General features: G+C 37.8%; 1 protein-coding gene across 2 annotated transcripts in view; it reads left to right on the top strand.

Annotated features, from left to right (window-relative positions):
- Positions 1-22,644, top strand: part of RIC8B (RIC8 guanine nucleotide exchange factor B) — a 40,147-nt gene that overhangs the window by 5,792 nt on the left and 11,711 nt on the right. For both annotated transcript variants that reach the window (XR_008822107.1, XM_056340625.1), the window contains exons 3-9: positions 8,552-9,160; positions 12,225-12,319; positions 16,941-17,094; positions 17,431-17,526; positions 20,066-20,210; positions 20,366-20,510; positions 22,241-22,360. Coding sequence is in view for 1 of the 2 variants with exons in the window: in XM_056340625.1 (XP_056196600.1) it covers positions 8,552-9,160; positions 12,225-12,319; positions 16,941-17,094; positions 17,431-17,526; positions 20,066-20,210; positions 20,366-20,510; positions 22,241-22,360 (1,364 nt within the window). In the remaining variant the exon portion in view is untranslated. The remainder of the gene's footprint in view (positions 1-8,551; positions 9,161-12,224; positions 12,320-16,940; positions 17,095-17,430; positions 17,527-20,065; positions 20,211-20,365; positions 20,511-22,240; positions 22,361-22,644) is intronic.

Genomic DNA, 22,644 nt, shown 5'->3' with positions numbered 1-22,644 from the left:
GGCAACCTGCGTTGTACTGTAAGGTCTACTCAGATACCAGGCAGATCAAGCTGGTGCCATTCCTTCTTAACGTCATATTCTGATAAAAAAATAAGAATTTCTGAAAGCCTGTTTTCAGTTTGTGTGTGTAAACAGTACAGAAATTGCCAGCCAGAGGTAAATATGTTCTGGGATAGCAGCTGAAATTAAGCTCCTCTGAAGCAACCCCACTGCCTTAATCAGCTCTGTTTGTCTCAGCCAGCCAAGAAGTTCTTCGTGGTGTTTTGCTGGGACAAAACAACACTTCCAGCAGCTTGGCATGGTTCACACAAACAGTTGGTTCTTTAGGTCTATGCTGGAATCAACTCCAGAAAATGAATATCTGATAACTTGACTGGGCAGTCGCCTTGGAGAGAGGTGTTGGCATAGCATGTCCCTCTTGATGTGGCACAGTGGGCACTTCAGCTCAAGCCTCACATGTCCTAATACAAAAAGGAAGATTTTTTTTTTTTTAGAACCATTTTCTTATTATTTAACAGCTTTGTTCTCCATTATTTGTACCTTGAGAGGTCAGAATCCTGCTTCTGTAGCAGCAACGCATTTGTGCTGTTTAGAGACTTAAAATGGTAAGAAAATCACAGCACTCTTTGTGTCCTGAAAATGTCTGTCAGTACTGGTTCCCTAGTTAGCCACAGCATTCCACAACTGGAAGGAGCTACAGCACCGTTTGCCTAGGTGATAAAACAGGAAAAGACCAAGAGAGGAACCCAAACTGACTTATTAAATTGGATGAAGATGCTGAGTTTGGGGGAGAAAGGGGGGTAAAAAAGGAAGCAGCAGCCAAATGTAAGAATATTACTCATCAGCCATGTTCTTATCTGAAATGGCAGGGTCTTCGTGATTGCCATATTTCCTTTTCAACTCCTTACATTTTGTCTGCTTCACTTTTTGTAGTACTTACCTGGTTTCTACTCTACTGGCTCCAACTTAGTGTGTTCGTTCAGTCCTGTAATTTGAAGTCTGAGTTCATTTTTCTTGATTTATTGTTCAGGTTCAATTTGAACATAATGGATCTAAAATTCAAGGCCTCCTTTAGTATGAAGAAAATCACCAAAACAGCATTGTCCCCCCACATTGCCGAATGTTTTAAAGGTGTTGAAATAGCTGATGGTGAATCATATCAAATGTATTGTGGGACTTTCCAAATTAAATTCATGATGTGTGGAGATTCCTTAAGGCTGTGCACTGTACCATATTTGAACTTTGGAAGGATGGAAGCAGTAAAGTATGTTGATGCAACAAGATGCCGTCATGGTCTAAGTCTCAGAAAAATCTTGTTACTGGCTAGTGCTGTTGACACTGTGACACTTCTGGGAGGTCTGGAGGTTCCTGCAGCCACAAAGGTGCAGAATTTTTCTCCTTACAGTGACTTTGTTACAAGCTTTTATAGTCTGTTAGTCAGTGTCCTGTAAAAATATCAAGCTCAAGCACTCCTGTGGGCACAGTGTGTGGTATCTTAGCATTAATTGTTGTTGTTAATTGTTCTAACTTTACTGAAACCCCTTAAGGGAGTACCGGTCTGTAAGAGAAGAAAAGTTACTAAGTCTGCTTCATTAATACTAAGCATTTGTTCTAATTCCCTCTGGTTCTGCCCACTCCCATCCAACATTTTTCAGTTTTTACATCTCTTAAGATTTATGTCAAGCCAGTGAGACCCATTTGTCCTATTAACACCCTTCTTTCACTGCTGGGTTACAGACTTCATAAAAGCTTCTCCCTCTCCCTGTTCAGTGGAGAGGTCAAGGAGGGCTGCTGAGAGTGCAGCTATGCAGAATTTCACCTTTCTTTGACTCTGAAACAGGTGTTTATTCTACTGGTTCTGACAACATGGATTACTGAGCATGTTCTTCACCTTACCTGCAAGAGTGCCCATCTAGCCTAAGCTCTCACGTGTTCAAACCTGTGACTTGAACTTCTGCCGTGTTAGAGCTGGCAGGCTTCTACCAAACAGGCTGACCTCCTCCTGTTGAGGGGGATGAACAATGAGGTTTTGAAGTGGAGCAGGCTGAAACCTCAAGGAATACAAGTGTACACCTTCCCTCTCTGCCCTTATGTGTCCACAAAGACTAGGCAAAAACTGAGCGTGGCCTTTTCAGAGGAGGTTATCTAATTGTCCCATTATTCAACACAGTTGATTGTAAATGTTATATAAATGTTCTCTTGACTTCCAGAGAAAATGAAAGCTTGAACTAACATTTCAAATACTTTTGGGCTTACTTTCATACTGCATTGGATGCTTAACTCTAAAACTTCATAGCAGATTGAAACAATTATTTTATTCTTTTAATGCTGGTCCTGTTAGCAGTAATGATCAGCGAACATTCTTATTCAGCAATTCCAAGTTATGCCTCTTTGCTCCTGGAATCTGTTATCGCTGACTTGCCAAAACATAGTTTTGCTTTGGTTTCCTGCAACATTGATTTGCATAGTCTACTGAAAATAGAAGAAACACGTAAAATGCTTAATTTTGCCTTATATGAGATGGAGAGGAACTTGTGTTTTAAGAGAAGCTTCTAAATAATTTTGAGAGCCACTGAAACTTGGGAGTTGTAAAAATTCATGTGCAGTTTATTGTGGTTACTGCTAATGTTCCTTTCATCTCCCTGAAAACTGGGTAGAGTCTGTTCTGAATCTTCATGTTTGTAGTAAAGTAAAGGTAAGTTTGAGGAATAGATAGCAATATAGATGGGGTAAACAATAGCAGACCTATACAACCTTTTGGGGGAAATACAGTTCCTTTGTATTTGGCACTACAGCTGATTTCATTAACCATTCTCACCACTGAACAGCTGCAGAACTAGGTTGAATTAAATTAAGAACGTACTTCTCTTGAACCCCTAGAGACAATTTAATTAAAATTGAAATTTGAAAATAATGAAAAACATGGGTCAGAAGACAAAGTGAACTAGAGCGACTTAAGCCAGTACATGAGAGGGAAAGCATGACCTGATACTACTTAGGATGTTCCCATTCTCCTAAATAAATGTGCTCTGGCACATAATACCTAATGAAGCCAAAGACATGGTGGCTTCTGGTTCATCCATGCTAAAAGAGTAAGCAAGCACTCACTGTTGGGCCTGTGACTTTTCTTTCCCAGCTATTAGAGTGGGAAGGACTCATTTGATTTTTGTGGACCATTCTTTAAAAAGCTTGATCTTTGCTTAAGTTAAGCCTAACATGTGTAGTAAGAATTTCTTCAGTCTGACGTACTCGTATAGCTTCCTGTATGTTGCTATCACTTGCTATTAGTCAAGATGGATGTATTTATGCCTAGAAATATACAAAGAACATTGATCTTGAGAAATGAACAAAGGTGATACAAAACCAAGCACACCACTCTTGTTCTGCCGTTGTAGGATTTCTGTTCTTGATTGACTCTTTTTGGCAATTTTATTACTAGTATGCTCTGTCACTGGAGACAGTGGAAAAGGGGAACAACATGTATTTCCAAGTCAATTTGACAACAGGTTGTGGTTTTTCCTCTTGCTTTAATTTAAGCTTGATTGCGAAGAAACATACCTCTTCTGGTACTTAAAGCATCTATGGCATAATTCAAAAATAAAGATGTAGAAAAGAAAAGTATGTACACTATTTCTGTAATGTTTAGCAGAACTTTTGTTGTTCACCTTTGAATTGCAGCTTCTCTAGCACTGAATAATCTGTGTCCATATTAAATGCTGTGTTCAGTAAAGCAGTGGTGTTTGCTTGGATTTGAATACTTGCTGAGTGGAGGCTATATTCTCTTGTTCCTGGTCTAATTCAGAGGCCTATATAAGTAAAGAGAATCATTTGCCGAAGAAGGAGAAGCAAATAAAGGGAAATTTTCTCATCAAGACATTTATTACTCTGGTGTTGAGAAGCTACAGTAAATTCAGCTGACATAACATAGCCAAAGTTTAGTGGTCTGTGAATTGAAAAAAGTGAATATAGGTCAAGTGTGCTTTCTAAACATCTTCAAACACAAAGAGAGGAGGTGGAAAAGGACCTTACGTGCAGGCATCCCCATAGAGCAAGGTCATGAAGTACCCTGTTTTTCACAAACACCTAGTACCCCCAGCTGAGGTTGAGCCTGGGAAATACAAGCACCTGCTAATAAGCACTTACAGTGCTCCTCTCTCCTTTTCCCCCTCGTGCATCCCCCAACCACTCTAAGCAGCCTGTAAACAAAGATGGCGAAAGAAAATGGAAGTAGAGATGGTACCTTTTTGCCCAAAGCCACCCAAAAAGTGTGTGGCTGAGCAAGGAAGAAAACACAGGTCTCTGGTATCTCAGGATATTGCTTTTTTCTATAGGACTGTATTGCTTCTTAGCATCAAGCATTTATGCTATGGGGATAAAAGACTAAAGTGGATTAATGTTTTACTTGTCAAGACAAGATGACAAATGGGTGTTTCTGGGCTTTCTGTTTTAACATGCAATAAAATTTTACAATGTTTTGCCATTACTCACACTACAGTATAGACAAAAGGAATGGCGAGTATTGCTCTGTCTTCACCTTACTATTGGCCTGAAAGCTGAGAATTCTTGAATTTCAGAGATATGAATGTATTTTATAATTTTTTAAAAAAGTTTAAAAAGGCTAGAATCTACCTTGGTTCTGTGGAAAAATATATGAAAACCACATCTTGCTGTTGCACAACTGATGAAAGTCAAACTCCCTTCTGAATGTTGAAAGGATAGAACTAAAAAAATGTTAAACTCATACAGCAATATAGGGGATAGCAGTAAAACTGTGAAATTAGGACAATAATCGTACATTCTGTGAGTGGGGAGGTACCTTGCTGCCCAAATTCTTTCACTTGCTTTCATTTCCAACTGAGTAAGTAACATCTGTGCCCTTTAGTTTATGCCATGCTAATGGCCTACAGGACAGTAGAAAAAGCACCACCTAAAGGAAATGGAAAGGGTAATAATGCTTTTACAGTCATATCCTTTAGTGTTTCTCTTCTCTCTGTGCATCACTTCTCTCACACCATCAAGGAGAAAGCAGAAAATGTGCTGTATGGCATTTTGTTTTTGTTATCTCCAAGGCAATTTCCTAATAGAATGAAATCTGTTTCCTTGCTTTGCAATTTTCCGTGGATAGCTCTTCAGCTATAATCAGATGCTCCTATTGACACTTGAGGTTGGCCAGCAGTGGTTCACTGTCACAGACTTCAGCAGGTTTGCAAGTGGTGGTATCATAACTCAGTGCTGCTTCCTTTAAAATCACTATTGCTGGCTCACCAGGGTCTAACTCCAGAGAACTTTGTCAGTAGTTCCTGCGTGTTTTTCACTTTTGTGAGTCTTACCTCTTAAAAAAATTGTATTTTGCTGTAATGGCTAGGAACCTTAGTACCTTATTCTTAAGTTTATGGTGGATTAGTTGTTAATCTAATATGCATAAGACTGTATAATTAATGCTTTTAAAAATAAACTCCAGCCTTCCTTATATTGTGAAATCTTTTATGCAGCCAAGGCTTCAGGAACATGTAGGAAATTAAGTACCTTACAAGCCCACCAATGGTTTGGTTTTTTAAACTTGTAAGTTGCTAAATCTTAAAAAAATAACTTGTGTTCTGTTTAGTATCTATCTTTAGTACAGCTATTGAGAGTTAAGAATCTTCTGTTAACTGCATTTCACTAAGATTTGAAGCCATGAGATGATCTTTTTTATGTTTAATTAAATTGCAAAGGTAGTTTTCAAATGTATGGAGGGAGGGTTAGGCTTCCACCTCCTATGGCAAGTCAGTGGGAGTTTGGTGCCCTTTGGGATGTCCCCTGCAGTGCTTTTGACATTTTGCAGTGACACTTCCATAGCAGCAGGTGGGTGCAACTTATGGGGGCGGAGAGGGAATCGGTCTGAATTTGGGAGGATTGATTTCTATGTAGTCAAATGAGCATTCAGGTTTTATCCAACTGAGATTAAAGACTGGAGCACCAGATGCAAAATGTGTATTGGCTCTGCTAACAAAAATGAGTGGAAGCTCCCCTTAATTTCAGTGAGTATTGATTGGATCAGATACTTCATGAAGTGATCCTTGGTATTTAAAGTCCTAGAAAAAAATTCAGTACTGTTAACAAAAAGTCAGATATGGTTTTGTGCTGTATTTATTTACTGGTAAGGCAGGCAGTCTGACCCACTATGTCTTTGAAGTGTTCATTCAGCATCTTTATTTGGGGAAGACTAGTAATTAGGCTTCTTGTGCCATTAATATGGTACTGCTACATAGTTCCCAACGAGAAGGAGAGTTCTGTTGGTGAACCAGTTGTTGAACTTGAGTAAATGATTACAGACCACCTCGTTGCAGCTGATATCAACGAGGAAGACTGTAACTCTAATAAAAATGTGCTTGAACAGGGAACAGAATAAATGGGCCTTTGCTTGGAGTTCTCTGAACTGTCTGTTCAGACTCCATACAGGAGTAACTGTGTTAGTCCTCAAAACCAGGCTTCACAACTGTTGCTTCAGCTTGCAAAGCAAAGTTAATTGTATGGAAAACTCTCTTAACAATAGGAGCAAAATTCTTGTAAGGAATTGAGCTGTGACCAGATAATTTGACTGTGGATCTAGACTGGTCATTTTTTGTTTCCTAGGCAATTTTTAACAAACACTTGAAAGATGCCACCTTTGGAAACATTTAGTGCAGGTCTATCTTACTATGCTTAAATCAGGGGGTTGTACAGATCTGTGGGAGGAGCCTTAGATTAATGTTGAAGAACTCTGAAAACTCTGTATTTAAGTGTCTTTTTTCCAGATACTTGTCTATGAAATCCCCACCGTAAGTACCTTCGTGCCTGTACAGATGGTCAAATGTGAGTTTTATGCTGTTGCAGTGCCTATAGTATTCTGACAAAGATTTCTCATGTTGCCTGGGTGATAGTAAGGGGTGGAGCTCACTCCTTGTTTTCAGGGTCTTACTGGTTTAATCTAGTGAGAGCTGTGGAGATGGAGTCATGGTCTTCATTCTCTGGGTGGTGCTTTTGGGTGGGCTTCACCGCGGGAGAAGCATACTAGAAATCATATTATGAATCCCTACTGTCTGACTTTGTTTGCAGATTGTCTTTTAACATTGTTGAAGATTTGTGTTTTCTCCCTTATTCTTCTGGAGTGTCTGTTCTAGATTTGCTTTAGACTTAGATCTTTTTTTTTATTTATTATTTTTCTGGCTTTAATTGTCAGTGATCACAGTAATGAAATTTGCTTGGATGTCCCAAGTGGAACTTCTGTTTTGAACTTTGGGTCAGGGTGATGGGCTGCTGTGCTCCCTGCCTTTTTGTTGTGGTGGTGAAGGCTGCAATTGTAGAGACCGTTCCTCAAGAACTATTTTTACTTTGCTAGAATTCCTATGCTTGTTTTTATCACTTTCTTATTGGCATGTACTGCCTGAGACCATTATATGAATTTCAGGTCCTAAGTGGACTTCTGCACTAGTGCTATTCAATTTAGTTGCTACGCTGGCTTCTTTGGTAATTTATTTGTGTCAATGGTCAAGACACAAAGCTTAGGGAGTGAGAAGCAGGTAGAGAGTGTGTCCTGTGAGGTACATTGCAGTTTGTGTTGCCACTTACTTGGGAACTTCTTCGTAACTATACTTCTGGCTCTGATAGCCACGACTACTCATGTTGTCCTGAGCTTAACTCATAAAACCCCTATGTAGTCCTCCCTCATCAAGCAGTCTTTTCTGTCCTGTCTTTTCTCCCTTTTGATTGATCATCTGATTGTCCATTCCTGTCTTATAAAAGGTAATTCTTCTATAATTCAGATGTTACTGTTCTGACCTGCAGATTCTTGGAGTGTTGTGTTTCCTTATGCTGCATTTACATGATTAATGTTTGCCCCAGCAGTCATGTCGGTATTAAACTTCAATCTGTGTTGCCAAAGCAGCAGTTTTGCTGGTTTGGCAAATCTAGTACAGCTGGAGTCTTCCAATAAAATTGCATTATGTTTCAGTGTCAGAGGTAACATTTCTAAGAATCTTACTGAGGATGGGAGAAGTCCATAGGTTAGGTCAAAGTGGCAACACACATTACAGGCGTTACCGAACATAGAGTGTACTAATACTTGTGTGTTGAACAGCAGTTATTTTGGTTTGGTTTCTTTTTTCCCAGTCTCCTGACAGAAACAACCTCACCTTGTAATTCTGCAGGTACTGTAGGTGTCATTGTTCTATTTTGATGTATTTTTAAAACTTCTCTCTAGCCTTGCTACTCTGGCTACTCAAGTTTTTAGTCCTGGCACTGAGTAAACTTCGTAACTGGCAGTGGTGGATAGCATCTGACATCTTGGCTTAATGCTTTTGCCAATATTGTTGATGTATTTGGATTGTATCCATAAGAAAAACTGCTTTTGGTGATCACTGGAGGTCTTTTGCAGTAGTTCATATTCTGAAGAGCTAATACACGACGACCTAGTCTGTCAAGTCAGCTGAAAACTCAAAAGCTATATGGAAGCTTAGCAAAAGTAGTTTCCTATGCCACCAATATTTTGATGCTAAAACTGTTCCTTTTTTGTTTGTTTGTGTTTGCATAGAAACTGTGTGAAGGAATTCTAAACATCCTTGAAAAGGACACAAAAACTTCATGTCAAGTTGCCTGCCTGGAGGCCCTCCGGATTCTCTCTAGGGACAAGAAGGTTTTAGTGCCTGTAACCACGAAGAGGAACATGCAGATCCTTATGAGGCTAGCAAAGCTGGACAGTGTGGAAGATCCTTTGGAGAGAGTGTCTGAATTTCCTGTTATAGTAGAAGCTTTAAAATGCCTCTGTAACATAATTTTTAATAGTGCTGTTGCACAGAAGCTCAGTTTGGAACTGAATCTTGCAGCTATGCTCTGTAGTCTTCTGGAGAAATGCAAGGACCAACAGTTTGTTGATGACATTAAATGCTTTGATTTGCGTCTCCTCTTCCTCTTGTCGCTTCTGCACACGGATATTAGATCACAGTTGCGTCGGGAACTACAAGGTGTGCAAGTTTTGACTCGGGCTTTGGAAAGCTCCCTCAGTGTAAGATGGATGGAAGAATATAAAGCAGCAGAAGATCGTGGCAGGCCTCCTCTATCTTTGCAAGAGACAGATTGTGCCATTGAGGCGCTAAAGGCTCTTTTTAATGTAACGCTTGACAGTTGGAATGTCCACAGCGAGGTAAGGCTTAGCTAAAGTGTTTTTTAAATTGGTTTTGCTTAGCCTGCCAGAGACAGAATGAGCAGGTTCTCTCTCGTTAACATGAGGCAGTTATTGTCCAAGCCCCAGAGCAACTGCTGCTGCTTTAATTTTGATTGAAGATGATAGCTGTTATTTTGAAAAATGCAAAGGTTGTCTTGAAATTTTGCATCATAATTTATGTGCAGAATCAGTCTGAGAAAATTTGTGTGTCTGAATTCTGATTCTGTCATGTATTGATGATCTTGGCCTTTCAAGAGGCTGTCGTCTTTAATGGTTATGATTATTATACTGCTTTAATGCTTCGATGTTCAGTGCTTTGAATACCAAAACAACTTTTTTGTTCTTGTTACTACTTGGGCAAAAAAATTAATCTATATGGGTTTTTTGCATGTGTATACAAATTCTGGGAGAATAGCTTGGATTATATAATGTGAGTTAGAGATACATGTTTTCAGATAAAAAATGCAAATATGACTATTTCATCAGAGTCTTAGATTTCCAAAACAAAACAAATGCTGTTCAGTAATAATTAGCTGGTTAGGAAAAACTTCTTAATGTGTATCAGATGTCTACATCTCTGGAGATTGTGGACTATAGCAATGGGATAGTAATTAGAGTTGAGAAGTCTCCCTAGTTTTCTTCTGTTTTTCTGGGCATGGTGATAAGCACATCAACTTGAATTTTTAACAAATAACTGAGGGAAGGGTGGTATTGTTTTTAATATCTTTATCTCCCATCCTCCAAGCACCAGGTTGGGACTGAAATGAGACCTTTTAAGTCAAGTATGAGAACAAAATGCTCTGTCATTGTTAGCTCTTGTAAATAAGATTTATCTTGTTTTTTCATTTTAACACCACATTTTTTTTTTTTTTCCTTGGGTAAATGTGCTTCCTAATGTGTTGCATCTCTAAATTTATAAACAGAAATGATAATTTTGTTGAATAACCCAGGTCTGTGCCACAGTAACAGTATTATATAGGGAATCTTCATTTTTAGGCCACATCATGTTATGTCTGAAACAGTGTTGTTAACTTTTCACTGGGCATTGTAAACATGTAGCATATAAAGCTAAGCAGAAGTTTATAGTAGTTAAAATGGACAGTTAACTCCCCTAAGTGCATTGAACTAAACAGCAAATAAGACTTTACTCATAAAAGAATGTAAAACTTCAGAAAGGTCTGAAGCTTATTCTTTGTTTTAATGTCTCAAGGAAATGCTAAGTAAGAAATCCTGACATTTAAAATTGAGTGAGTGGGGAGAAAGAATCAGAGAAGCTAATACTTTGAATTTCAAGGAAGTGTAAAGGAAGTGGGGGACTTTTCTCTCATTTATATTCCTGACTTAGACCTTTATAGAAAAATATCTTTAATTTTGTCAAAGTAAGTTCTTTATATAGGTAAATGATTGTTTTGGAGGTAAAAACTTGAGTGGAGAAAAATTACTCAGCCAAGCACGTAACACAATTACATGAATGTTTGCTAGTTCAGAGTTTGAAAATTGCCGTCTTTGTGATTAAATTCTTCTGTGTGGAGGAAATAATGTCAGGTGTTAAGTTGGAAAGTGATGCTATATTACATGTTTACCTCCTGAGAAGTAAGCTCTTAAAATCTCGATCTTGAAGTTAGTATACTCTTACAAAATACTGGGAATCTTGAGAGATGAAAAGTCCAGTTTACTGCAGAAGGCCAGGTGGGAGGTGGCACACAGTTGTGGTGTTACCTGATGAGGTTTCCTGTGGCCGTTGTCTGTGGAATGGGGGAGGCTTCATCCCAGGAAAATTTCCTTCAGATTGGAGGAAATTCTGGTGTTAGTAACTATTTTTTTTTTGGGGGTGTGTGTGGTTTTTTTGTTTTGTTTTTTTTTAATTTTTTATTTTTGGATAAGCATTTAAGATGTCCTGGGGTGGGAGAAGCTTATTTTGTGTTTTGAGATAACTCTTCAGTAAAAGTTCCTAAAAGCAAGGAACCTTTATTAAGGAGCTCTTTCCTAAGTGTAAACTGTAAGGCAGATATGTTAGGTGACATTCTGCTTAGCAAGTATCCCTGTGGAAATACTAATGATCTGTAAGAACAGTAAACAGCATGTTAATTAAGTGGGCTGAAGATGCAGAATTTGCAGAGATTACAAACAGTAGACAGGATGGAAAATAAAAGGAGAGCAGAGAGGTTAGCTATGTGGGTAGAAAACTTAATGAGATCCATCCTAAGGGGGAGAGAACCATTTGAAACACCAGTATTTAATGACTGGAGGTGGTTTCAAAGTAGCAAAGCCAGACAAGAGCCGCAGGTGGTGCAGTTGGCACATTTGGATGCTGATGTTACAAAAGATGCATTGGGCCTTTGTGCTAGGTCAAACACACCAGAACATATGATGGATGCCAAGAAGAGCTAATGAAAAAGGACGAGGACAATGATACACACAGTTAAATGATTGCAGTTACTGGTGTACTTTTGTGTGGCTGCTGTCTGGTGGGAGACTGGAAGGTGAAATTGCTTGGAGAGAGCAAAAGTAGGGCAAATAAGGTTGTTGAAAGTAGAGAAGTTATTAATGAAATGGAGAAAAGGTATCAAGGGAACAGGAGCAAGTGAATTAGAAAAAGAAACAGACTGGGTGGGGGAATGAAACTGTTGGCAGCAAAAGGTCTAAATTAGGAAGAGGCAAATTAAATGAAGAACATATATAATTTAAATGGATGAATAGGCGGCTGGGTATAAGTACAGGAAGGGAGGTAGTGGTGTATTAGGAATAGTGGTATGGAATTGAGCAAATGCTTGTAATGGGGTTTTCTGGTAGTGAGCACTCATTTAACTGGGAAAAAGTCCCCAGTGACTTTTCCAAGGCCTAGGTAGAAGGCCAGCATATGACAGTTACGTTGCATTAAGCATTCAGTGAACTCTTAAGGTACAGTCCTTTTATTGATAGGGATGGATGTTATGATCTAATAGGTATTTTTCATCTTTAATTTTTATTATTCTAGTGACCTGAAACCCCCACTTGCAATCTTCAAAATGAAAAAATATCTCCATAATTTATATTTATATAGAATGAATCTCATCAATTTCGTTACATGGCTGCCATCCTTCGACACTGCTTATTAACCACGGGCCCTACTGAAGACAAAACTGAAGAGTTGCACAGGTTGGTAGAATTGCAGCACCAATCTATTTTAAAAGCTTATTTAATTTTTTAAAAAATAGGGGAAAAAATACTTTGCCTAAAATCTAAAGTGGAAATCTGAGAAACAATAAAAGCTGTTAATTTTGAGTAAAATATTCTTAATCTTTTTGATGAAAGCTGTTTGCTGAAATACTGTTCAGGCATGTATGCTGTTCCAGAGAGAAAGTGGCTGGCAAGATTGTTATTTTTGATCAATATTAGTGAAGCTGACCTTTTTGAAATTTTTGTGTGTGTGAGTGTAACAGGATGAAAATACATACGGGAATTTTAGGGGTAGAGCAAATTGAAGTGGACTAAAACTTCTGTTGTTTTGCATAGAAGCTGATGGAAAAACTGCATTTTGAGAGTTTTGTATGTAACTTTTGCGATCCTGATGGATTGAGATGGAAGTAACAAATAGGTATTTTATCTCTAGTAGTCATAGGCCGCTTTATTAAAAGTACAAATACTAGTTCTATAATTTTATTTTTTTCAAAGATGAGTGAATCATTGTGCAGTTTTGGGTGTATTGTGAGGTTTTTTCCTCAGTCCTGCACCCAACTGCAACTGTTTATGTATTTGCAACTAATAATCAAAACTTAAAGTATTTTTAGTGAGATAGTGAAGTGACTCTGTGGAGTGTTACTTTTTTTTTTTTTTTTTTTTTTTTTTCTGTGACACCCTTATTTTTGTGCAAGTAGGTCAGCTGTTCACAGGGCCTGACAGTATGGTAGCTTCAAACACTATCCCGTGTTATCTCCCGAAAATGAAAACTAGTGTTGCCATTTTCTTCTTCAGAGATGTCTGTGTATCTAATGTAGGATCTTTTGAAGATCTTCTGAACCAGCAGTCTCTGGGAAGAAGGATATGGGTTTTCACACCCAGCAATCTTGAAAGTGTTAAATGAACTTGATTAAAATCTTGGACACGTCTTGGAGATCAACAGTCTTAGTAGGTGAACACTAAAATCCTACATCAGAGCCTTTCTCAGTTGGTGCAGACCAGTCTGGAATAATTTAGGATACTGCTGCAGTAGTTGATGACTAAAGTTAGTGCTGTGTCCTAAAAGACAGTATTTTCTCTTTGCTGCTCCTTATGGTGGGTGTTTTGCACTCTTATCCTCCCTGTAAGGGAGGGACTAGTGGGAATACATTCCCCACTGCTGGAAAAATTGAACAGATTTGGATGAATTCAACACCTACAAGAAGACAGAGATTGACCTTTAGCATATAAGCTTGTACATAGTCAGCAAGACTGCCTGATATTCTGGTATATGATTATGCAGCTGATGCTCTTCCCATGAAAGCTAGTCCAGGAATCTGACTAGTCTAATCACCCTGTAAAATTTAATTATCTTGTGCTATTGCAAAAGGATGCATATTATGCAGGTCCTTTTGGTTTTAGCTTTTGCAAACACTTGCCGATGAGATCTGAAAAGGGCTTTACATACAGAAAGAAGTAGGCAGCTGTGGAGAACATGTAGTATTGCTGTGACTTCTGTCCTTGTGTTTTTCAGTCAGAAGGGGTATCTTGTGTAAAGATGCTTCCCACATGGACCTTATGGGACACCAAGTCAAGGCAAGGACTCTATGATTTGGAGAGGGGGAAGCAGAAGAGAAATGAGGATGGTTATCACTGCCTTGTGTCACTTCAGTTGTTTCCCCTTGTCCATCAGACTCAGTATAGCACTGTATTGGTCTTTCTGTTAATGCTAGGAAAGCAACTTTCTCCCTGTTAGCTAACTGTAGCTAGTTTGTTTAGTTCAAGTTGATAGAAGAAAGAATGCAAATGTACGATTGCTGCATGTAGTATTCAATTTTGATTTATGTCAAACTTGGGGTGGTTTTTAACATGCTAGAAGAGCACTGCACAGTTTTTTTACTTTTGTGATTCAAGTAATTCAGCCCATTTGCAGAACCTGAGTTTTGTGTTTGAGTGCTACAGGATGCAATAAGAGCTGAATCATTTAATAAGTTCTTCCACCAAAACTATTCATCACAAGCCAGCTCTGGAATAGAAAAGGTATAGTCAGAAGTAATGCCCCTGCAAACTCTTAAGAGGGATCAGGGGCTTGGATCAGAGGACTCCACTTCAGTTCCCTGATGTACTTGGTTAAGCAAAACATTCATTCCTGGTAGGAGCTTCAATAATGAATGAGTAAGCTTGTGTTAGGAGTCTATAGCATTGCTAAAAAAAATGTGGCTGTGTCGTCATTTGGGCTGTTCAGTGTGCTGGACTCTGACCGTGCAATCTTTATTTTTAGAGATGAGGTGTGAGAGAGTAAAGTGCAACTTCGTGCTCTGCTTTCCACCTGGAGCCTATCAGTAAGGCAATTATGAAAGTAATGTTAAAAATTGAATAAGATATAAGCAGTGTTGAATGCAGAATAAACTTTATGAAGCATCAGGGAGGCATAAGTATATTTCTTAGAATTGCTGATCACTTGCACTTCTCTTAAGTTTGTAAATCTGCAGAATATAAGATGCTTAAATGGAAGGGTTTGGGCAGCCTGTTAAAGCACATTGTATGAATGCTTGTGCTCTGAATGTGTAAGTTGAGGATTTATTTTTTGTGAGCATCAGGTGCTGGATACATGCCCTGAGCTGTGATGTACTGATTGTCAGTGTGACTCTTTCTAATAAATGAGTAGAAGTTACCTATAAAATATCTTAACTAATTTAGTACCTGGTATTGTTGTCATTATTGTGGTTCTGTCATGTCATTACTTAACGTTTGAATATGAACAGCTTAAAGCACCACATATTAGAGGGAGTGCCATTTTTGCCCACTAACAAGGTTTTAATCAAGGCATTCAGCAGCTCTAAATAGGCCTTTGCTTCTGAATTTGCATATCAGGAGGGGGCTGGGAGCATGAGTGGGTGGATGTCATGTCCCAGTGATTAATGATCTCTAGGAAGCCGAAAAGGGGAGAGTAATATACGCAGTATTTCTACCCCCTGGAGTAGGAATGCAAACACTATTGTGCAGATCTGTGCATAGTCACTGACTTCCTGGTAGCTGGAGAATTTCATACACTCCTTTACCACAAATAAAACTGTCAGTGGAGTGACAAAGATCAGAAAGCCGGGCTTCATTTATTGAAAAGAATAGCTCAGACACAGTGATCCAGAAAATTAATTTTGTAGGTGTTTGGGAACTTGGTTGTTTAATAAGAAACTGGTAAAAAGAGAACTTTTGATGAAAGGCCTGAAGCCACCAAATATTCATTGAATTTTAGTCTGGTTTGTTTCTAACTATTCCGGAATTATTGGAGAGAAATAACTTCCATGATATAAAAGACATATCTTAAACAGGAATTAGAACAAAACAAAGAGAACAAGCTTTCCAAAAAGTAGAAGTTGTCTGAATTTCAGTTGCTAAAAGAGCAAAAGGGATATGGCACAATGTGGAACAGCCACCCAGTCTGATCAGACCAAAACCAGCACATTTGTTAGAAATCCTGTTACTTTTGATTGCTATGATTTGCTTTCTCTTTCACTAATTCTTTGTCAGAATTGTATTAATAACAAAAACTGAGGGCATCTTCTAAGTAGGTAATTAAACACATTAAATGAAGTTGTTTGGTAAGTTTTTTCTGTTCTTGGGACACTTCACCAATCCTTGAAACATCAATGCTCATAGCTCCATTGGTATCTTTGAAGTCTGCATATTTAAGCCTAAATAGTTCTGTAGTATTTCTAAATATATCCATTTTTACGTTTAGTTGGGCATCAGCAAGTAAATAATAACAGAATTCTAATTTTTGCAGCATCTGTGTAATTTATCCCCATATTCAGGAAGAGTACAAACGCAAGTCTGTATAATGAGAACAGGATAGATAGCAAACTCAAGGGATGTGTACCATACAAGAGACCCTTGCAAAGTAAGTTCCATCTTACTCCATTAAAGAGGAGGGAGGGACCCTGTGGTCTAATTGAAATCACTTAATGGATATTTGGGAAGCGCTTCTCTGTGCTTTGTAGAATGCAAAGACTGCCAGTTACTAAAAGGTAGCGCTTAGTAAATAAACCTGAATCTGGTTTTAATGTGTTAAAAGCTTTCTGTATTTCTTATACGCTACAGGCTAAGTAGAAGTCAAATATTTCAGGGGACCTGAGAAATTGCCACCATATCCCACTGTTTTAAGAGGAAGAAATGTTTTCTGTGGTGTATTTTGTCACATTAATGATAGTAATACGGATGTATTGTAAAACGTTTTCAGTTTCAAGGAGGAAAAAACTGACCTGCTACATACTAATGTGAGAGTTCCCCCTGCTGTCCTGCAAGATCAGCTGCTGTAACAACACGCTGCTGGAAGCTGTGCCTTTATCTGTTGGATAGGATACTGGGGGGGCTGGAAGTAATAATGCACTGCCGCAGTATAGCTTTTGGAGCTTTTCTTTCTTTTTCCTTGTTTGTTCCAAGAGCCAGCACTCAGGCGATAATGCATGCCACCTTCTTTAAAACCCAGAGAGTAGAAAACAAAGCATTGTTTGAGTTGCAGAGCCTCTTTTTGGTTGCAGTTGTACAAACAGTTTATGGTGAGTTGAACTCCGTTTTTAAGTCTTCCAAATGAATAATGAATCTTTAAAATCTGTTTCAGCAATGCAATCAACCTCTTAAGCAACGTTCCTGTTTCCTGCTTGGATGTTCTTACTAATTCATCATCCCAAGAGGAAACAGATATAAAATACAATGGTATGAATATGGGAGCAATTCAAATTTTACTGGATTTCATGGAGAAGAGAATAGACAAGGTATGGGCTGCAAAGATTCTTCACAAAAAGGGCCTCTTTCGTTAATGTAAAAAGTGCACATATGTAAAGCTTCTTAGAAACCTTTCAGACAATGTATAGCACAAATATGGTTGTCCTTGCTTCTAGATTGTAAGATACCTCAAAACTGAAAAAAAATTCCTGTGAATATCTGAAGCATACTTGCTCTGTCTGTTTGTGTGTGTCTGTGTGAGGATGAACATTTGGCTCTTTGTTTATATCTCTGTAAAGTTCATGTTTTAGCTGTCATGTAGGATTTTATTGAAGGGTTCGTAGGATTTGAAAAGGAAAATTTTTTTCACTTGTATTTTATTTTAGGGAAGCAGCTATAGAGAAGGTCTGACTCCAGTTCTCAGTTTATTAACTGAATGCTGCCGAACTCATAGGGATATCAGGAAGTTTATCAAAGCTCAAGTAAGTAAAATATTCATCAAAATTTAAATATGACACTAATGATAAACTCTGAGGTTTGTACATCAGTGCATGACACTGATACTTTAAAAGTATGAATGGTTTCATATTAAATTACCTACAGAGTTCTTTGTAGTGCTTTTTTCTGTTAGGTTTCTGACAACTTGTCAGCTATGGAAATAATTTTTCAGTCATGTAAATCAATAGATATTATGGCCTAAGTTCCACAATGTATTTTGTAGATATGTTAAATGATGACATGAAGGGTATTGTAAAGCTGTGTTAATACAAATCATTGTGGATCATGTGACACAGGGGCAAAGAACTCAGTGAGGTCTGTCCCCTTAAATCCAGCATGTCAAAAAAAATTCAGTGCAGTTAATAAAACTTCGCAAAGCTGTGTAGTAACCGGTGAGGCTACAGGTGTTTTGATGGGTTCTGCTCGAGCTTTAGTTTGACCTCAGCAGGCAGGAGTCACTGGAATTGAAACTTGTGTACCAGCTGTTCTGTCAGAGTAAAACTGTCCCTGAACAGAGGCACACTTCATCACTTGGTCTCTTTAAAGAGCTGTTTAATACAGTGCAGACTGTGGGTAGGCTTTTTACAGGAAAATAAGATTTCGATGCCATGGTTAAAGATCTAAAGGATCTCTGTGGCTTGGTGGTTGGGTGTGGTTTTCTGTTTGTTTTGCTGCTTTTCCTGGAGTTAAGTGGAGAAAAGTTGAAAGATGAGCAAGGGAAAGAGCTGAAATCAGCTGAGAAATGTTCTTTTTCCTAAGATGCAGTGATTTTCAGGGTGCATGGTAGATACCGCTCCCAGGTCAAACCTGCACCTGAATTCATAAATGGAGTTATTTATAATGGATAAAAGCATACATTTCCTGCCTCTTTCATCTATACCAGGAGAGTGGTTTTGGGAATTTAAGAAACTTGTTCTTGCTGTTTATTGTTTTTATTTGTAGCAGTTCTTTCCTATGATACCCTTCTGATCTGTTCAGTTAAAATAAAATACAGTTGCAGAGCCAAATTTTCAGAAGTTAGAAAATGAAGTTGTCTGCATGTGTTTACAACATCTCAGCATCTAGATGGCAGGACATAATTGCATGCTGTCTCCTACCACAGGACCACTGCCTCATATAGTGCACAGAATGGATGGATACTGCTAACTGCATGACTGAATATTTGATATTTTGAATTACCCTCATTGTTAAGTGTTGGCCTTAGGCTTTATTTATTATGTACTATTCAAATTCTGATCCGAAGACAGAATGATTAATTTCCTCATGGGCTGTCCTATGGCACTCATCACTGTATTAGTACTAGAGTACTCTAAAAATATTAATTCATTCTTACAACACTCTGTGAAATGTCAGTCATGGTACTATCCCCATTGGGGAAAGTAAGCAGGGACAAAGTAAAATGTTTTTGCTAATTGTTTGAATACTTAGTTTGAAACAGACAGGCTACTTCGAAAAAACCAGACCCTATATTGTAACATTCATTTGTTTAAGTATCATTTCCCAGTCAGTCCAGTTTCAGTAGTAATTGTGCGGCAATCTTGCATGGAACGTGACATTTTACATTAGACACCTAGAAGACAAAGGACTTGCATTGTCTTGTGAGAATTAGTGACATCTTTGGTTTCATTTCCTAGTAAAACATTGAAGACCCACAATTCTTAACAGGAATCTTCAGATCATAAAATTTCATATTATGGCCTAGATTTGTTTTCAGATCATATTGTACACTGTGAATGTGAAAAAGTTAATGTAGGTTTTAAGTCTGAAGGCATATGTGCAAGGAGGCAGAAGTTAGGTTGCAAAACCAAGTACCTCCTGCCTGCCTTAAGGGTTGAAATTAACAATATTAATGACATTTAATGATAAAATAGTGTGCTTGAGGAAATGTTGAGTAATGTTTTCTCCAAGCTAAATTTCAAAAAAAATGTTGATCTTTTAAAAGAATGTTTTCTGGGAGAAGTATGCATTTCCTTTGTACATGTAGAGCCAGTTTTTTAAATTTATGGCAGTGGGACTTGCAATGTGACTTATTTTCCTGATTTTTCGTTATAACTATATTCATTGTTCTGTATAAATTACACATCGTGTTAATATTGTAAGTTTCCTTAAGCTGGTATTTTTAATGCTTTTACCAGATATCTGAGCAGAACAGAAGAAACAAAGAACATGAGGTTACTGCTGTCTGTTGGCCAACTATTTTGTGACACGTTTGTGCTCTTAAACTCCTAATAATGTGGGGGAGTTTTTGTTTGTTTGGTTGGTTGGTTTTTTTTAAAGTTTGGGGACTGAGTACTCTTCTGCCCAGCTTGGCCAACCATAAGGCCTGAATATATTAAGAAGCAAGAGTCATTACTAGTGCGTGTAAGCATAGTTAGGTTGATTTTTTTTTTTTTTTTTTTTTCTTGAAGGAGCAGAGCTTAGAGTATTTTCTTGTTCTGTTGGCTGTTTGTTTCTGCAATGATTGGGTAGGTATTGCCATGCATTATGTACTGTTTTTCCTTTTTTTTTTTTTTGTGCTGCTAGGTATTGCCTCCACTAAGAGATGTATCAAATCGTCCAGAAGTTGGCACAACAGTGAGAAACAAGCTTGTACGCCTTATGACACATGTTGACCTTGGAGTAAAGCAAATTGCAGCAGAATTCCTTTTTGTTCTTTGTAAAGAGAGAGGTAAAAATTACTTTTTCTTCTCCCTTTTATATAAGGCTTTGCTGTAATGTAATTAGTGCATTTTGCCTCATGCTATAACTCAATTCTTGTAAAACTGCTGGTTTTTGTTTTTTAGCTGATAATAGCCGAGTAATTTTCTGTATCACTCTTTGCAGTTGACAGCTTGTTAAAATATACAGGCTATGGTAATGCAGCAGGACTGCTGGCAGCAAGGGGCTTGTTAGCAGGAGGAAGAGGAGATCATTGGTACTCGGATGATGAAGATACAGATACAGAAGAATACAAATCTGCAAAGCCAAAGTACAGTATTGTTTTCAGTTCTGCATATCCTGTTGCATTTTAGATGTTTTGACATAATTCTTCTGTTTCACCTTGTCCAGAGAGGCCAGTTTTGGAATTACGCGTGCTTTTATTAACTGCTGTCTCCTGTTGACTTCAGGGTCTAACTATTGAGAAACTGGCCTCTAACAGTGACTGTCATATAGTCAGATGGCTCCAGGGGAAAAAAAAAATTACTGTGAGAATGATATAACTTCAGTCTGAATAAAATTCAAGTCTGTTTAAAATTCAAGTGTGAAAACGGATTTTTAAGCAAATTTTAGAAAAACATTATAGTAACAAACTTAGTAAGGATAGTGTTTGCCCCAGAATTTCCACTATTGTTTGTGGGGTACATCTCTGTAACAGAAAACAAAGGTGTCAGATGTGGCTTAAGGTTTTAAGTAGAACTTTGTAAAAAAGGAACAAACCAGGTTTTGCTTCAGTCAGTTGGATTGCCTGGTACTAAAATTTTCCTAAAGAATCAAGCAGGTCACATGAGTAAATATTGAAGGAGCAAAATAACTTCTACAGAAGTCATGCATCAGGGATCCAGTATATTTGTTTGAAGGATTCGATGAATATATAGAAGGTCTGTCTGCTGATTTTTACTAATTGTAATTTATTTGGTGTTAGGAGTTTCAGTTTGTCATGTTAGATCTGTGATTTGATGCCATTTTAAGCAGATTCTGAAACTGTTCATAGTGGGCATCTAAGGCACGTTATTTTTCTGCTTTACTCAATTTTTGTTGATAGAAAAGGTATATGATGGGGGTTGTGGCTTATTGGGAGGCTCTTAAGGAACACAAATGAAAGACAGGATTAAATGTATGAGAAGTTACAGAAATTATATTGCTTCTATACTAAGAAACACTCTAAACCAGGAGGTTTCTTTTTATTTCTGCACTTCAAGATCTTCTTTTCTTGCTCTTTTGTCTCTGCTGCTCTTTCAAAAGCCTAACATGCAGTTACATGCATATAAGTAAAACTGCAACATCTATTTAGTTAAAAGCTAATACTCAAACAAAATATTCAAGACAACTGTCAGTTGATTTATGCATCTGATTCTCTGTTGCTGTTAAATGTTTGTGATTAAACTGCTTGATAAGATAATTTAGTCTGAAAGTATTCTTTAAATCTACTTCTCTGCTTTTGTTACCACTTCTGTATCACAGTTCACTTGTAACAGTGAAAATAGAACTGGCATTGTAAATTCTCAAAGTAACCTTAATTTGGTTTTAGCAAAAATCATCATGCGGGGGCAATAGTAAATTAATTCAACAATTTTCATTAATAAGAAAACCTAACTGGAACCTGTGTATATTTTTAAAATCAAGCAGTTACAGAATTAGTTTCAAATATGTATCTGTCATTCTGTTCCCCATCAATGTCTTTATTGCTAATGGCATTGTCATTACTACTATCATTATTCCCCTGCTTTCAAACTGCTTGTGTATGGATTATAACATAACAAGTACTGGTGGATTGTGTATTTCTGAGTAGCTAGCAAGTAATTAATGCAGAATCAACAAGAAGATAGTATCACGGTTCATGAGAAAAGGCTACCAAAAAGGTATAAATACCAAGGTTGGCTATTTATAGTAAAAACTTTTATGTGCAGTTTAAACAGTTTTATTCTTGGTGGTTTCTGTTAGTGTGCCTCTTTCCTTCTATCTCTAGAAATGTGAATTGTATTGTTTTTCCACCTCCAGCATTAACCTTATCACTGGTCACTTAGAAGAACCAATGCCCAATCCGATGGATGAAATGACAGAAGAACAGAAAGAATACGAAGCTATGAAGCTTGTCAACATGTTTGATAAACTTTCCAGGTATTATATTATAGCTGCTTTTTAGGGAGGCAGCTTATATCCTGGCTCTTTACTAAGATCTAGTGCTTCAAAATAGTGTTATAATCAACTTATTTGCAGGGTTAGGACCACTTTAACTGCAGAGAAAAATGTTTAGCACTTCAAAGAAAAGAGTGATATATAACAGGACTTCAGAGGAAACTCTTTTGGAAGGAATTGGACAGAATCAGGAAGGTCTGGTGGTGAGGGGACCTGCCTCCTAAATGGATAGGCTGATAATAATGAAAAGAATTTCTCCTTTTACA

The sequence above is a fragment of the Falco biarmicus genome, chromosome 5, assembly GCF_023638135.1.
Source record: "Falco biarmicus isolate bFalBia1 chromosome 5, bFalBia1.pri, whole genome shotgun sequence".
NCBI lineage: Eukaryota > Metazoa > Chordata > Aves > Falconiformes > Falconidae > Falco > Falco biarmicus.
This window is presented reverse-complemented; position numbering and strand designations above follow the sequence as displayed.